At 37.9% G+C, this 18027-nt stretch overlaps 1 protein-coding gene across 6 annotated transcripts in view; it reads left to right on the top strand.

Annotated features, from left to right (window-relative positions):
- Window positions 1–15691, top strand: part of sdk (sidekick cell adhesion molecule) — a 371232-nt gene extending 355541 nt beyond the window's left edge. For 3 of the 6 annotated variants that reach the window (XM_067785872.1, XM_067785873.1, XM_067785871.1), the window contains exons 12-17: window positions 1380–3100; window positions 3166–3444; window positions 6347–6370; window positions 6734–7054; window positions 7127–7461; window positions 12781–15691. In XM_067785872.1, coding sequence (XP_067641973.1) covers window positions 1380–3100; window positions 3166–3444; window positions 6347–6370; window positions 6734–7054; window positions 7127–7461; window positions 12781–13023 — 2923 coding nt within the window. In that variant the 3' untranslated portion in view covers window positions 13024–15691. The remainder of the gene's footprint in view (window positions 1–1379; window positions 3101–3165; window positions 3445–6346; window positions 6371–6733; window positions 7055–7126; window positions 7462–12780) is intronic. The other 3 variants (XM_067785876.1, XM_067785874.1, XM_067785875.1) reach the window with 2 other exon arrangements.
- Window positions 15692–18027: the final 2336 nt, after the last annotated feature.

The following is an 18027-nucleotide window of genomic DNA, read 5'->3' as shown; positions in this document are numbered from 1 at the left end:
TTAATTCTAATAACTTATGCCATACCGAACCACCTTTCTCTCTAGACACCAAGATCTCCACTGGAACAACAGGGATTCACGAATGTGAGGTTAAGGCTCAAGATTTAGTGGCTAATGGTATTTATAGCAATGAGTTTTCCCATTTCCATTTCCGGTCTACCCAACCATTGTGGTGTCTGAAAAGCCATAACGGAGGGCGATCATTGGCTGCTAGCTAAGATGACCACATCCAAGTTTATTTACTCTGACAGCAAAGACTTACCGGGCAGGAAACCCTCTCCGGAATATACTACAGACAATCGCCAAATAAACTGGCCTCTCGGTACGTCGCGGCAGTGCTAGGGCTCCCAGGTCACATTGGCGTACCTGGAAGCTGGGCTTTAGTACCAGGTGAATGAAATTTTTTCTCCTCAGGGCCAGTGTCTGATGGGAGTAAATGGCAATTCGTTGCCTTTACTAAAATCAAAGGCACTGTATGCCTCGTGAGACGGACAAATAAGTTAAGTTTCTTAAATATTTGAAAGAGAAAGGGTCCTAGCACATCCAGTGACATCACAATGGGCCAGCTGACCTAAGTTTTCCCCTCTGATTTGCTGTGTGCAAGCATTCTAACACTGGTGTCAGGTCGCACTGGTTAATGTTTTGTTCGCTTCTTTTAATCCTTCTTTAAGTGCCGACGTTAATTTTTAATTGACCTTCGCAAACCTGCTTTTCTGCATGCCCTGAGATGTTAAGTATTAGCTTTTGAGCAACCCTCTTTTTCCTGCGCCGTTTTCTGGAGATGTAGTACTAGTTTATCTCGTTGTTGCTGCCATTCTGGCGCCTTTTGACTTAGAGATGATGTCGCTTAGGACTGCTTCGTAACACTTTATTTTTATTTTTTGGTTTTGGGAAGTATTATCGACAACGATGGTCCTTTGGCGAATATTGATCCGGTACGTTCCGGATATCAGCACTATAAAGGTACTAGCCCGACCATTTCGGAAACGATTTGATATTACCACATCGAACCATCTAGATTCGTGCCTCATACGGCAGGTACGTCTACCGCGGGAATATTACACTTCATAGTAATACCTTATATCGAAAACAATCACTATGTCTAAGAGGGTTGCTAAACAATCATTGCTTTCATATGAGAAACTGTCTATAGTAGCTGCGACCTCATGAAGAGCCTTCAACTCTATTTTTTATATACCTTTCATTTATAGTTTTTGGAAATAGGCGTGCATTACTTTTATATGGAAACCTTTCTAAAGTACCCAATACATAGCTCATGAAGTGCAGTTTGACTGAATTTTTAATTATTCGTTTGTTTTATTTCTCATTTATTTTTACCAAGCTAATTACACATTTGTGATTCTTTCCCCTACCAACAGACAAAGTGCTAAAGCTACTGAACGGACCCGCGAAGCTGTACCATCATATGGACCACTGGATGTGCAAGCGAATGCCACATCTTCCACAACCATTGTTGTACGTTGGGGTGAAGTGCCTAAGCAACACCGTAATGGTCAAATAGATGGATTCAAAGTCTTCTATGCAGCCACTAATCGTGGAGGTCATGTGCTACACAAAACCATCTCCAATAATGCCTCTTTCACCACCACGCTTACAGAGCTGAAGAAATTCGTCGTCTACCACATACAAGTGCTAGCTTTCACGCGGCTTGGTGATGGTGCCTTAAGTACACCACCGGTGCGTGTGCAAACTTTCGAAGATACGCCTGGTGCACCATCAAATGTTAGCTTTCCGGATGTATCCTTTTCAACAGCGCGTATTATATGGGATGTACCCGATGATCCTAATGGTGAAATACTCGCCTATCAAGTTACATATTCACTTAATGGCAGCGCTAATTTGAACTACAGTCGTGAATTTCCACCATCCGATCGTACATATCGCGCCACGCAACTACTCGCCGAACGTTATTACATTTTCAGCGTTACAGCACAAACACGGCTTGGTTGGGGTAAGACTGCATCGGCGCTTGTTTACACAACAAACAATCGTGAACGTCCGCAACCACCTTCGATGCCACAAATTTCACGTAGTCAGGTGCAAGCACACCAAATAACTTTCAGTTGGACACCAGGACGCGATGGTTTTGCACCACTACGTTACTATACGGTGCAAATGCGTGAAAATGATGGACCTTGGTCGTTACTACCAGAACGTGTCGACCCAGCACTCACTTCGTATACAGCAACCAATTTGAAACCCTATACAATATATCAATTTCGTATACAAGCTACCAACGATCTGGGACCATCCGCTTTTAGTCGCGAAAGTATTGTGGTGCGTACGTTACCAGCGGCGCCTGCTTCTGGTGTGTCTGGTTTGAAAGTGGTACCGATTACCACGACATCGGTGCGCGTGCAATGGAGTGCTTTGGAGACTTCAACGTGGAATGGTGATGCAGCAACTGGTGGTTATCGTATACTCTATCAACAATTAGCAGATTTTCCCACGGCGCTCCAAACCACACCTAAAACAGATGTAATGGGTATCAATGTGAATAATGTGGTGCTTTCGGATCTACAGCAAGATCGTAATTATGAAATTGTTGTATTACCCTTCAACTCACAAGGCCCTGGACCAGCGTCACCACCGGTAGCTGTGTATGTAGGCGAGGCGGTGCCAACCGGTGAACCACGCGCTGTCGATGCTGCGCCTATATCCAGCACGGAGGTGCGTTTGCGTTGGAAGCCGCCAAAGCAAAGTATGCAGAATGGTGATCTTTTGGGATATAAAATCTTTTATCTCGTGATTGATTCACCACAGAAGCTAGAGGAAGGACGTAAATGGGAGGAAGAAACTGAGGTGGTCTCCGCCACTGCCACATCGCATAGTTTAGTATTCTTAGACAAATTTACAGAGTATCGTATACAAATACTCGCCTTCAATCCGGCTGGTGATGGACCACGCTCGGCTCCAATAACTGTGAAAACGCTACAAGGTCTACCGAGTGCGCCACTAAATTTACGCTTCGAAGAGATAACAATGCAAAGTTTAAGGGTGTCATGGGATGCGCCTCGTTTTCCAAATGGTGAAATATTGGGATATCTTGTCACATATGAAACAACCGAAGAAAATGAGAGTAAGTTGTTAAAAAAAACTTAATGCTTGTTATATGTATTTAATTAAAAAAAATTATTTTTGTAGAATTTAGCAAGCAGGTCAAACAAAAGGTTTCGGGCATCAGTTTGAAAGTACAAAATCTCGAGGAAGAAGTCACCTACACATTTACGGTGCGCGCACAAACGATTGAATATGGTCCGGCTGTTAGTGAAAATGTTACCACTGGCCCACAGGAAGGTTCGCCTGTAGCACCACGTGATTTGATTTTAACAAAAACATTGAGCAGCGTGGAAATGCATTGGATCAATGGACCTTCGGGTCGTGGTCCCATAATGGGTTATTACATAGAAGCGAAAAAACGAGGTAAGTGCATACCTTTTCTGGGATGGTATATTAGATAGTTTGCTTGGGATATTAAACACTGAGTTGGCAAATCGCGCAAATTTCGTGGAACAAGGTGATCGGCGACTATAGCCTTTCACTCGCCGCGATTTTCATACGCGACTTCATATAGACGAGCAATATGGTCACAGCTCACAACCTTGCTTAAGAATAATCGCAAACGCAGACCCAATCACAGTAGAAAAATTAGCTCCGACAATATGGATCACCGCATCCGCGATTTTTTCTGCCACCTACTGCTAGATATCACAGTAAGTGCAACATAGAGGGATATTTATCGGTGACATCTAGCAGTAGCTATTACCACAAATCACCGGATGTGTAGTAGTTTGCTGCTACTATAAATCACAGACTCATTGATTCACATTATAACAACGACGAGAGCTATGATTGTGTCAGTGACAGCTATTAGTTTTAAGTGTGATTGCGAATAATCACGACGATTTCTTCAAAGATGTCCCTTTGATTAACTGTGATCCTTAAATCGATGCGACAAAATCACAGCTACATAAATATTTGCTAACTCTAGTGCTCTGTATATTGTTCGAAACCTTTTACTAACAATTTGCATGCTGCTTTGAAATCAAAAACGTATTCTCTTTATGTGTCCCGTAGTCCAAGGTGAATTTTTATTGGGTAACTTCTTGGAGTATTACAGTCCCTAAAATTAAAGCGATAGACATGATTTTTGTTTTGTATCTCTGACGCGTCCGTACTACGTTTGGTATTTCTCAGAAAGTATTTATCCTTATTTACATGGGCCAAAGGTAAATACCTTCTTCATCTCCGAAAGCGCAGAGTAATCGTTCGTTAAGTTAATACAGACCGGTTTTTGACTATACATTTCTTCTTGGTCTCAAAACCTTTTTTTTCTCATTACGGAAATGAAGTCAACCTTGGCTCATCGTCACACTCAACGCGAGGCTTTTCTGCATAATTTCTATTAGGGTTGGGAGTATCTACTGCCTCTAAGGTTTTGTATAAAATAACTTATTGCCTGCATCTGTGAGTCTAAGTTACACAGTTCGTGTTTCACCGTCTAAACGGGGCTACGCCATCGAACAACGCGCCCCTGCGCTTCTTTGCTTCGTTATCTGTTGCCAACTGGAATCTTAGAATCAGCATGGAAGCCCAAATTCCGTTCCTTTTGGTTCTTTGAACGGATTTCAAAGGTCCGTCTTCCTGTGCTCCCCTAAAGGCGTGTACCGACAAGAATACCTTCGGAGCCGGAGAAATTTAGGTCATTCGCGTTACACGGCCTAACCAGCCTAATTCATAGCATTATCTTCTAGTCGCATTCGATCTCAGCGAACCCATATAGACAGCGCAATATTTCTACGTCAAGCTCTACGAGTCGTTCTCACATCTCAAAAACATCCATCGCAGCATAGTCAATACGGTTGTAAGTTTTACGATTATGGCTCGTTAATGTATTTCAGTCACTGGAAAATAGGATGAGACTACTTCCATTAGTTGAGGTTTGACTTTATGTGGATAACATGAACGATAGTAATTGGCAAGGTAGTCTCTCTCCTACTTCAAAATTGTGTTTATCTGCATGACTAAAAAAAAATACTGGATCGATTTACCTTCGAGGAGATTTAGACGGAGCTTCTCTTCCAATTTATGTGGTGCTCAATTTGAATTTTCCCTACAAATTTGCGGGACGGGACCTACATATTTCATGCAGACTTGGAATTTCTAAATTTTTGATGTTATTTTACCCGGGACTGGCACCCAGGAACTTCTTTGTGATAGGCGGATTATACTACCACCTTATCTTATTTTCGGTATTTTTCTGTTTTTCGTCCATTGCATTTCTTAGATGTTGGTGATGGCGTCTTCATGAGAACATCAACCAGAAAGGAAAGGGCACCATCCTCATCATTGGAGTGTGACGAAGCCCAAACCCAGCCAACAATCCACTTTTTGCGATCCGCCGGATCTTAGACTTGCACTGGTCCTTCCAGTGGTCATACTCTGTCAATAGAGCCGCCCATCTCGTCCTTAAACCCACTATGGCGGAATAGTCTTGCCAGATTGTCGCTTTCGCAAATAAGGTCACGACCAAACGGATTTTCCTTGGCTTCCCAAGCTGTACTTGGCGCAAACACCCGGTAGTAGCGAGCTACTTGAACAGCATGCCGTCACTAGGTGAATGACTATCTAGACCGTTTTTTCACTTACTCCATCCATCCTCTAAAAGTAGTAGTTATACTCGAATTATGCATGGTTTTCACTAGGTCCGTTTTGACTACAATGTGACGATTAAATTGACTAATAAGTAAAACCGTCTATTGCCCATGGATATGGAAAATTTGACATTCAAATTTCATTTGCTAACATGTTGGCATTTTTTTTTTTCGTTTGACAACCGGGCGTCCCGTCAATAATTACTGCCAAAGTGTGCGCAACAACAAAAAATCGTGAAATGGGTTGTAAAACTAATAAACACAAAATTTTAGCGTGGGTTTTGGGCATGCACTGCTTTATCGACTTTGAGTCAGGAATGTGACATATCAGCTTGAGATAGTTTTTTATGTCAGTCATTTTGACCCAATGAAAGCCAATCATACGAAACTTTTGGAAATACTTTGGCAAACGGCTACACGGTTAAAAATTTGGCAGAAATCTGCAATTTGTATACCGAACTTTACTATAAAAAGGGCAAACAAATTATCTGAACCGATGAGTGGTTTCATATTTAGGCTCAAATTTTTAACCGTGTAAGATATGACCTCGTAAAAGCGAATAGAAACTAATTATTATTAACATGGAATATGCTGGTGAATTGCTTTTTAATTTTATAAATATTTTCTTCCCCTAAAATTTCCTACAAAATTTATGCAAAACGCTTAAGTAGAAAGAGGAGAACCATCTTTTATTTGTAAGTATTACAAAATGTATATAGTATATGTACGTATGTATTAATGTATCTGGCAGTTTTTTTGAGAAAGCCTAATATATTAAAGGATAGGGAATTATCTTGTACTGGAAGAGATTTGGTGTGAAAAGAAAATGTATGTCATACTAGAACTCATGGTTTTATTTGATTAATTCTTTTGTTTTATTTTATTAATATATTTACTTACAAAATATATGATTCTTCCTTACAATAATCTTTAATTTTTGATTTCCTAACATATTTGAATAGTACTTTATTTCATTAGTTTATAAACAGTAGTAAAAGTGTAAAGTGCTTAAAAATCTCATCAAAAGTAAAAAAAAAAAATTTTGTTTTTCAAAATAGACGACTCCCGCTGGGAGACAATCGAACAAACGAATAGCGGTACCATACAAGATTTCACCGTTAGCTATCAAATTTTATTGCCTTCAACTGCTTACACATTTCGTGTGATTGCCTATAATCGTTATGGCATCTCCTTTCCCGCTTATTCCAAGGATTCCATTTTAACACCATCAAAGCTGCATCTGGAGTATGGTTATTTACAACAGAAACCATTCTATCGACAAACTTGGTTCATGGTGTCGTTGGCAGCGACATCTATTGTCATCATTATAATGGTTATTTCGGTATTATGTGTGAAAAGCAAAAGTTACAAATATAAACGTAAGTTTTAAAATATATAAACTAGTAAAAGAAAATCGTTTTTAATAAGGCTTTTTTTGTTTACACCTACAGAGGAAGCGCAAAAAACGCTCGAGGAATCTATGGCCATGTCAATTGATGAACGACAAGAATTAGCACTTGAGCTGTATCGTTCACGCCACGGTGTCGGCACTGGCACTTTAAATAGTGTTGGTACCTTAAATCGCAGTGCATTAGGTACACTGGGTAAAAAATCATCAAATCGACCGCCAACTAATATGCAATTGGGTAAAAGTCCACCACGTCCTTCACCGGCGTCTGTAGCATATCATAGCGATGAGGAAAGTTTGAAATGCTACGATGAAAATCCTGATGATAGTAGCGTTACGGAAAAGCCATCTGAGGTGAGCTCTTCAGAGGCATCACAAGTGAGTTTGTTTTAATACAGTGACATTTTTTTTTGTTTTGTTGCGGCATGGAGCGAACTCAAAATGGAAAGACGTAGGCCCATATAGTAAAACGTAATTTTAAAATAAGAAGAATAATTATATAAATCTGGATCTAAATATGTAGAATTTTTACAGAGAATATTTTTATTTAACGTTTCGAGGCATAGCAACGACTGAGTTTAATATCACCCTAATATCACGTAGACAAATATGATACAAAAGGCAAAGATGAAAGAAAAAGACGAAAGTAAATTACTGATAGAATTTGAAACACCAATATGACAACGAGAGCCATTAGAAACACAAACACGATGCCAGGTATAAAGGTAAACTAGAGCATGGACAGAGACAAAGTTAAGACGAAGGCAAATTTGAACACGAAGTCAAAGAGAAAGAATGACGGAAATTAATGAAGTCGATCACAAAGTCCGTAGTAAAATGTCAAGATAACGGCAAACATGAAAACGACGACGAAGGCCAGTGGGTTAGGAGCTTAGAATATACCCGCGGTAGGTATGCCTGTCGTAAGATGCGACTAAAATACCGGATTCAAGGGGTTTGTGTAGCGCAGCCCTTTCAGATTGCCAGCGCAATACATAGCTTCTCCAAAAGTAATTGTCAACCTCACCTATCAACGGCGAATCCTGCCTCATTAACAGCCGAGGCTCTGGCGACCCCGAACTCCTCATGGATGTAAGGCGGGGGAGAGCGGGATGTCCTAGAAGGTCGCATGTGGTCATAACAAATTGTTGCCGAGATGGTCGGGCTTGGTACCGGGACGTACCGTCCCTCAACTCGATGACACTCCCCAAGGCCTCCGGGGAGTTTCCTTATCGCTACAACAACAACAACAACGAAGAAGGCCAGGAGAAAGAGAAATCTAAATGAAATGGAAACAAAGACAAATATTAACAAATCGCTTCCTAAATTTAAATGAGTCACAACTCAAAATCAGGGTGGAATGCTTCTGTATAACTCAAAAATAACTAAATTATCTCAAAAATAAGTTCGACGGTAGTCTTTTAGTTGAACATGATTATCAAAGACAAAAAAACCTATGTTTTATATATCGATATAAAATGTTTTTGAGTTGTGGCCCTTTTTGGTTTAGAGTGCGAATCTACGTCTTTCTAATATGAAGAATATGATAAAGACAGAGGTCAAAAGAAAAACGAGGACGAAGATAAAAAAGGCAAATAGAAAGACGAATATAAAGATGAAAATTAAGGGCAAAGGAAATCAAAGATGAAAAATACTGCGCAGATGATACAAAAATTATATGAAGACGAAGACAAATAGCAAATCGGAGACAAACAGAAAAGAAAATGCCAATTTGAATACCTAGAGGAGAATGGATGCAAATAAAAGGACAAAGTTGGAAAGACAACGACTATTACAAAGTGGAACCAAGAGGGTGAGATGATGAAAGGAATAAATGACTAAGCGGAACAGGACAAACCCGTATAAAACGCTTAGTAGGAAAGCTTCCCCCCCCCCCCTCTAAGGCGCCGATAAACAACCGCTATGGATTTGCACCCTCTTATCGCAGTACCACGAGTACTCCAAGAATTGGTCACTACACTCTTGGGCTTAAAAGGAGGCCTTTCTTTTGAGAAATATGTGAGAAGTAACTTCGTAGGAGACCACATATTCAAAGAGTTACTTCGACAGTGGTTAAAGATACTCAGACAAAACTATGCTCTTCTCTTACAAGGGATTGACTAGAGCAACAAAGTATCCGGGACATGTGTATGGTGGAGGCAGTGATTTAGGATAAGTGCCATCATCTGTTATGCTAAATTCTGCTAGGTGTTTTAATAGGAAATATAAAACAAAAATGTGGGGTTCTTACGATCTACGCTAGATGTCGAACGAATCGAGGTATCTCAAGAACATATAAAGGCTATAGAAAATAGTTTTTAAAGTCAGAGGTAGTTTTATGAATCTGAGTAACAATAATTTCAAAATCAAAATATATCCTGAACAACCCTTTGTTTAAGGAAAATTTGCTTTTAAACAGATTTTTTTGCGCCATTCGTATAAGAATAGGATAGGTTTTCCGAACTGTCTGCCGAGATAGTTTTATCTTCGACTCAGCTCTTCATATACCCACTTGATATATATCTGAAAGAGCAATTATCAGTTAAAATTAAAGTTTTACTCTGGGCACAAAAGTCTCATTCCGAGTTGGAATCCTGCCGACACTGACTATAAAATTTATGTATAACGTACTAAGTAGTTGAGTATTGATTAGTTGATTAAACTGATAAGTAGTTGCTTAAGAGTATAGCGCAAACTATTTAATGACCCTACTTTTGTTATGTTTTTTTTAGAAAGTGTTGATACCTACTTGCATAATTTTTTTTTGTTTATTGGCCAGTATATTTTATTAAAAAAAACTTAGCTTATGAAAATAAAAACCCGAATGAACCCTCTTGTTAACTAAACCTTCATTCGTAAAAAATAAAAATTAAGAAAAATTAGTAAATTTCCACGGAACATTTAAATGAAAGCGCAAGCAAAGATTTTTCTTTAAATAGCTTAAATTCGATCTTACAAATACCTTTAAGCGATCGATAAGCTTTCATTTTCCACTACACCAAAATCGCATGATATACCCCATTGAACTAAAATTTATTCATATCTATTTATTTTTTCAAGCTGAGATTGATAAATCCTTTGGAAATCAGATAAGTATGTAAATATGCGATTTGGGTTAATTAAGATTTGAAAAAGAGAGAATAGCTAATTTCGCTAACTTTCCGAATCATTTCATTAAAGCTTACATATATTTAGACATTTTTGAAATATTTTTTGTTATTTATTTATTTCATGTATGATATATTCAATAGTTACTATACTACACACCATATAGGGGCATGTTGCAGTAAAAAATCCGTGTATTCCAAAAAGCATACTGAATTTCTGAATGTATTTGCATTACAATTAAAGTTTTGCTGTTAATATTTAAGCCATAAATAAATGCTCCCTTGTAATGCAATTGTATCTCTTTACTTTTTTCTGATAATGCAGTTCAAGTTGCATTACCGTTGAAATTTTGCTTTTTATATTTCAGATATCAGTAAATTTTCCACGTAATGCTATTTTACTAGCTTCTGATAAAACTGTTAGCATTTAAACTATCAGTCAGTTTTTATTTTATAAGGCAATTTTGCCTCTTTCCTACTTGCTGTGCTGATAATACAATCAAGGGGTCGGTGATGTACGAGTATGTCCTCATATTTCAGCTATGGGGAAAAATATAAGCAATATTCCATCACGCGGCTATGACGAAAACCAATAGTTCGGCTCAAAAGCAATACAGAACCTATGAACAATGCATCACCAAACCCGAGAGTTCGAGGAGTAATGACTGTGTTTCCCTGAAATTCGGATACGGCTCTGCCAATTTATTTAGAGCTCCCTATACGAGCTACTCGAAACTAATTAAGATTTCTGACAAGGTTATTTTTGAATGTTTGGGAAGCTATACCGATCTGAATAGATAAATACAAGACGTGATAACCTCCGAGGAGAGTAGGCCGAACTTCTCTTCCAATTTGCGTTGTACTTCTTTTAATTTTTCCAACAAATTGGCGGGACGCGACATACAAGGAAGGTTTTAATGACAGAAATACACTCGAAGTGTTTGCTAAATCGAGGGGCGCTAGAAAACCTTTTGTTCTAATTGAAAAAACTGGTTTCTAAATTTTTCGATGCTGCTTTGCCCGGTGCTCGAATCCAGGATCTTCGGCGTGGCAGGCGGAACACGCTACCACCACACCGCGGCGGCCGCCGGAATACCGATCAAGGATCATATAAATCAGCGATATATACGGTTGCAAAATGCCTTCTCCAGGGAAACTCTCTTTAAAGTTCTCACCAACATTCAAAATGGGTGACAGATAGTTTGGTATCTCATGGCACCTTAGAAATCAGTTAGGATACCACTATATCATATTGCTTCTCATTCCAGTATTCTCTGTATCTAACATCTAACTTTTTAATTCAGTGTGCTGCCTATCCGACGTTCTGTGCCACTGAGTAAAGGAGAAATTAACATTAGGTCCATTTGATGCGGCTCAGGCTACTAAGGGAACTCGGTACGATTTTATCTAACGTTGGGGGAAATACCCTGAAAATGAGGTAACAACATCGTCTCAAGTAGCATCCCGTTGTAATGGGATTATTTCTAGTTCATTCGTTCTGGACGTTTTCAACGTGTCTATTTCTACTTGCATAGTTCTATTCCCCAGCATTAACTGCGTCCATTTTCAGATCTAGCTGCCTACTCTCACCCTTTGAAGGGATATGAAAATTGCGCTGAATTCTATGTTGTTGATGGCAAATTTTATATTGTTCCTCCCTATTATATTTATATGCAAGCTACGCTTTAGGGAAGTTTGACCCTGTTATAAATGGCCTAATTTGGATTTTCATAAGGGATACGAGGCTATTGGTCTAGAGTTTTTGGCATTCGTTTGCGTTCCTCTACCCGCTTTGGCCTGGAAAATTAGAGTCCAGTCATTCATCGGAATATTGAGAGGGGGTATTGAGATTTTATTTTTCAAGTATGTGATGGCAACCGAGGGAGTGGAGGTTTGTAGGGAGTCACTTGTTGTCTCCGTCCGTACCACGCCGTCTCTTCATACCAAGTGGTGGCGGTAGTGTGTTTTGCATAGTATTTTAATCGGTTTATAGACACTTGAGGGTTTACTATAGAGAATCAGAAGTCAGCCTTTTCTATCGTAACTATCTTTGTGGAGTATTTTTGCGCATCCCTGTGTAGCTTTCATACTTTGGTTGTGTGGCAGCCACTGAATGCCTTCGAGAATCACGAATCACTTGGTCCAATTAAAATGAAGAATGAAGTTTTGCTATATGTTAAACCCGGTGTAAATCATCCTGGTGGCATGAAAAATGCGCGCAGAAGGCAGTAAAATTTTACGAGTAATGTATTTTGAGTTGCATTACCAGTAAACAATTGTAAAATATTATTGCAAATGAAACATAATTATCGGTGAACTATAACTTTTTCGGCAAGTTATAATGCAAATCGTTTCTCAGTGTCGGTAAAACATTTATTTTTACTATATTTTTGCACTTAGTGCAAAGTTGTCTTGTATGACTTATATCTGACTCATCTTCAAACTTTATACATTTATATTTAGCTTTGTTTCAAACATTTTATTATCTCTTCCTTTTATTTTATCTTTATTTTAATAACAACAGTCATTTTTTAACATCGCATGTGAAATTTTGTTACAATTTGTTATAACATCTTTTGCATATTTTCAGCATTCGGAGAGTGAGAACGAGAGCGTACGTTCCGATCCGCACTCGTTCGTCAATCATTATGCCAATGTAAATGATTCGCTGCGACAATCGTGGAAAAAACAAAAACCGGTGCGCAATTATTCCAGCTATACGGATTCTGAGCCTGAAGGCAGCGCAGTGATGAGTCTCAATGGTGGTCAAATTATTGTGAATAATATGGCCAGGTCGAGGGCTCCATTGCCTGGATTCTCCTCATTCGTCTGACAATCAACGGAGTTTTAAAATAAAGTATACAAATTAAATTATTTAAATTAATTTGGATAAGTAGATATATAGGAAAAAATAAAAACTCAAAAAAAAAAAAAGTAAAAAAAAGTGCTGTAGCTAAAAAATACGCAGATTGTGTGCATTTTCTGCACTGTTTTTAAAACAATTTTTTTAAAACACTTTTATATTACATGCACAAAATCGGTACAGTGCTCGCCAAAAGTCTTGTTAAGGTCATATTTTCATAGAAAAAATTTCAGTTATTTTTTACATAAACTTGATTGAGAACCTTCGACCAATTCTGGTAAACGCTTGGGGCATTTATGACATATCACCGAAAGAGTTTGGTCAAATGAAGTGCCAGTAAGGGCCAATTGAAGATAGTGTAACGGTCCCGGCCTTTAACAATCCATTATTGTCTTTTTTTTAAGTTTCCCACCTAAAGTGTCCTTACAATTTTTTGTTAAGAGATAGGAATCGCACTAGCATCCACTTTTTCTAAATAAGTTATTAAGAGTGGATTTTTGTTGCAAAAGTACAAAATTCTGTATTTACTTTGGTACAGACTGTTCGGTCACTGCAGTATCTCTAAGGCGAAATTTGTAGCCGTGAAGAAAGCAGCGTAAATTCTGGAGAAAGCGTGCTTAAGCTGCAGCCGCGTCAATATATACATTGAAGGTCAGGCGGCGATCAAGGCAATAATATCAAACAGTACTTCCTCAAGAAGTTTGCTAGAAGCATTGGAGAGACTTCGCAAAGGCCGGGCCATTTATCTATACTGGGTTCCCGCTCATAAAGGGATAGAAGGTAACGAAAAGGCCGATGAGTTGGCAAAGGAGGTTGTAGCGCTCGATGAATAAAAACGGTAGACATCCCAATCTGTGTGGGATAAATCAAAAGGAGACAGGAGTTGTATATAATCCATCAAGCATGAAAGCTGTGGACAAAAGCGTGGGGCTGCAAAATTTCTAAGATCTGCAGCAAATCCTACCACATTAGACTCGCTAAGTTACACAAATCTCTCAAGAGGCAAGACTTAAGGCTCACGATGGGCATACAGTCAGACAGGAGTTGTATATAATCCATCAAACAGGAAAGCTGTGGACAAAAGCGCGGAGCTGCAAAATTTCTAAGATCTGGAGCAAATGACCACATTAGACTCACTAAGTTACAAATATATCTCTCAAGAGACAAGACTTAAGGCTCACGATGGGAATACCAACTGGCCACTGCCTTCTGGCATCACATGCTTATAAGTTAGGCCTCGCTAGTAACAGAAAATGTAGGAACTGCGAGCTGTTGGGGAACGGGGTGAGCACGTTCCGTGTACTGAGCTCGCGAGGTCAAGGGTCCAGCTGCAAGAGGCGGCAGAGCTGCCAGATCTCGAGGCATCAGTTAAGCTAGGTGCTAGAAAGCTTATAGTATTTTCCAAGAGGATGGAGTAATTCTGTAACATACATAAGTCCCGGTACCTTATTGGGGTTATTCCGTTTTGTCGTCAAACGATTTCTGGTAACACTATATACACTCAGCCTATGTAAGGTCTTTATTGACGGCCAGCTCAACCAAACCTGACCTTGGTTTGAGCGAAATTTGCTGGCATAACCAAGCGAAAGGGAGCACTCATTACTCGAGTGCTCAGTTTCCACTGAGTCAAATTAGACAGCAAACTTTGTCATATCAAAGAAAACGTCTTGTCATTAGACCTCAATTGCGTTTGCACTCTGTTTTGACTACGATGTGGCAATTAGAACGACAATTAAGTGAAAATGGAAATGACCACCGGTATGTCAAATTTGGCCCTAAAACTTCGTTTGCCAACTGGCTTCCCATAAATTTATGAGGCCACATCATATGAAATAACTGCAAATAAACGAACACTAAATTTGAAGCTAGGGTTTGTACATGCACTGCTTTATCGACTTGAAGTCATATATGCAATATAATATATAAAGGCTAGCGGGTCAGTTTGATGTCGTTGTTGATGTCAGTCATTTTGAACTAATAGTTGTTGGTTTTCATTTTTTCAAATAGGCACACATTGAAAACTGCCGCAAACTGACGGATCGGCATTTTGAAGCTCAACTTTTTGCATCACTCGAAGCCAATAAGGCATTATGTGTCAAAAGCCTTAAATTTTGGGCTTATTTATTGCACATTTCATTCAAATGAATCTTTTGTCGTGTTTAGTTATTTATCATTTTAATTGACGCTTTGTGGTCAAACCAAACGGCAAACTCATTTGATTCCGTGCAATAAACCGTATTCTGTTTAAAATAATACTTGATTTTAATTAGGTCCAATTCATTATGCTTGGTTTTCATAGTGCAAAAAAATAGCTGACAGCAAAAACGGCCTCAAATTGACAAGATGGTCATTTGCTATGAAATGTGCTCTCATGGTGTCAAATAACTGACACGTGTATAAATTAACATCGAACATTATGTTCATTTATATCATATCCTATATCATTATTTCCAATTTTTTCACATGCTATAGCATTATAAATTGAAGGTTTGCCAACTGGCCAATCAAAAAAACCAAATTGCCGACATGTTGTCAATGAATTTTTTCATGCCATATTTGCTATCGGTGGGCAATTTCTCCTTTCACTTGACATTTTAGTTGAACTTTCTAGTAAAAACAGGCTGCAAAGGCATTTGACGTCGTATGACAAATTTAAACTAGATTTATTTATTTTTTAATATTGTTTTTATTTATATTTTATTTATATTATATTTAGCTTTTATTTTTTTAGCTTTATGTAATTAAAATATTCATCGGCCGACTTTTTTGCACACTGTTTAAGTATGTAAATTTTGTGCAAGATTTTAAAGTGTTTTAAAATTACATTTATAACTATTATGTGTAAAAATTTTATATGACCCGAAAATTTCTTGATGCTGAAGTGATGAGCGGCATTGAACTGAGTATTTATTGTACAGTAAATTCATAATCAATTTGTTTAGCATAACCTCATTTGTTTAGTTGTATTTTAAGCTTATTTTTATATCACACTCTTTTTTATATGTAATTTTTTTAATCTAAATCATCAAGAATTGAATTTTTTATTTTATTTGTATGTGTTTTTAGAAATGTTATGCTTGTGTGTGTAAAAGTAACTGTGTAACTATATATAAGTTAATTTCCGCCGATATTTTTGATACGGATACTTTTTTATTATTAATAATTAAAGAAAAGAAATACCGTTAGTTATACATATTTGTGTGTATAAGCATGTACTAAATAACGCATGATTCCAACTATGATTTAGAAAATTCTAACGGTAAATTGTGATAAAAACGTAACTATGCATTTTAAGTTAATATGTAACAAATAAAACTAGTTACAAAATATTTAAAAAGTGAAGGTGAGACAAGGTTTATTATGCTATTTATATTGATTGCATAACTCAATGTATCGGTAAAGGAGTGGCAGAAAACTTTAACAGCAAGAAGCTTTTAAATATTTATTGCAAACTTTTTTTGTTTATATTATACATATTTCCTAAATTTTTTATTTTCTCAGCAACTAGTCAGTTTAACTATATTGACCATTCCATGGCAGAAATCGAGTTATAAAAATCTATAATTTTGAATTTCTTTTAGGTTATATATATGTATACTCTTAAAAAATGTAAAGATATAAAGGATTGGTTGTTTTAAAGATTTTGAATTTATGCCAGAAAAAAATGCTATTACGGCGTTATTTGTTGCACAACAAAATTTTAAATTGTCTCGATTGCATCTTCATTTTGTCACATGATTACTAATACTTGGTTTTCATTGGGTCAAAATGACCTGCACCAAAATCTGCCAAAACTGACCCGATCGCCAGTTGGGCAAAATAGTTTCCATTATGTCACATTACCGTCTCGAAGTCCGTAAAGCAGTGTGTGGTCAAAACCCATGCTAAAATTGTGTGTTAACTTATTCCACAACCCATTTCATCATTTCCCAATTTTTCACACGCTTTGCACTATTTATTGATAGGAGGACTGTTGGTAAATGAAAACAAATTGCTTACATGTAAGCAAATAAAATTAGAATGCTGAATCCGCCATACCGTTGAGCAATTGCCGTTTTCACTTATTGGTCATCTTAATTGTCACAACGGACGGGAAACGCATTTAATGTTGTATGACAGGCCGTTTTCATTGGTATGGCCAAGTTTGTGGTCAAACTTGAAATAGTAAAAACTAAGCATAAGGCCGATAAAGCAGTAACGCCTACTTGCAGAACGACAAGTTATTTTTTTAGCTCAGAGTTAGTGAAGGCAAATTCAGTACCACCCTGCAAAAATGCTTTGGACCAACCGAGTGCTCCAAAATTAACCACAATTCATACAAAAAATATGGTCCAATTAACATTGCGATGTCCTAGGACTGGACCATATACTCCAGCTCCGCTTTACGTCACAGTAATCCATGGAATACCCACAATCCAATAAGCATCGTGTAGTGATTACAATTGTTAAAAACGAGCAATGATCGGCTAACAATATGTTCGTGTAGAAACATGAGTTGGTCCATTGCTGCATTACAGTGGAGTATAATGGTAAGTACTCCAGTGGACCACATGATCGAACGATTTTTGCAGGGCAGGTGTAGTTATCCCATCAGCTGATTGCTTCTTCTTGATAATTTGCCATATAAAGCCTTGTCAAACAAAATGTCACTTAATCGAAATCTATGAAAATTTTCTTTTGACTTGACATTCATCTGCACGGCGAATTGATTGAATTCACTTTGCCACCACCTGGTATAAATTCGCCTTGGAGTTAGTTTAAAAAAATTGTCAAAAATGTATGACATATCAGCGTAACTCTGAGTTAAAAACTTAACTTGCCGCTCTGCAAGTGGGCCTAAGTGAATCACCTCATTGTGTTCATTTATTTCATGCACCGTCTTATCATTTCCAGTTGTTTTACTTGCTGTGGCTTTAAAAAATGAAAGGCCGACTACAAATGAAATAAATTTGCACATGTGGAAAATTAATTTTT

Source organism: Eurosta solidaginis, chromosome 4, assembly GCF_040869045.1.
Source record: "Eurosta solidaginis isolate ZX-2024a chromosome 4, ASM4086904v1, whole genome shotgun sequence".
Lineage (NCBI taxonomy): Eukaryota > Metazoa > Arthropoda > Insecta > Diptera > Tephritidae > Eurosta > Eurosta solidaginis.
The sequence above is the reverse complement of the archived record's forward strand: the minus strand, read 5'-3'. Positions and strand labels throughout refer to the sequence as shown.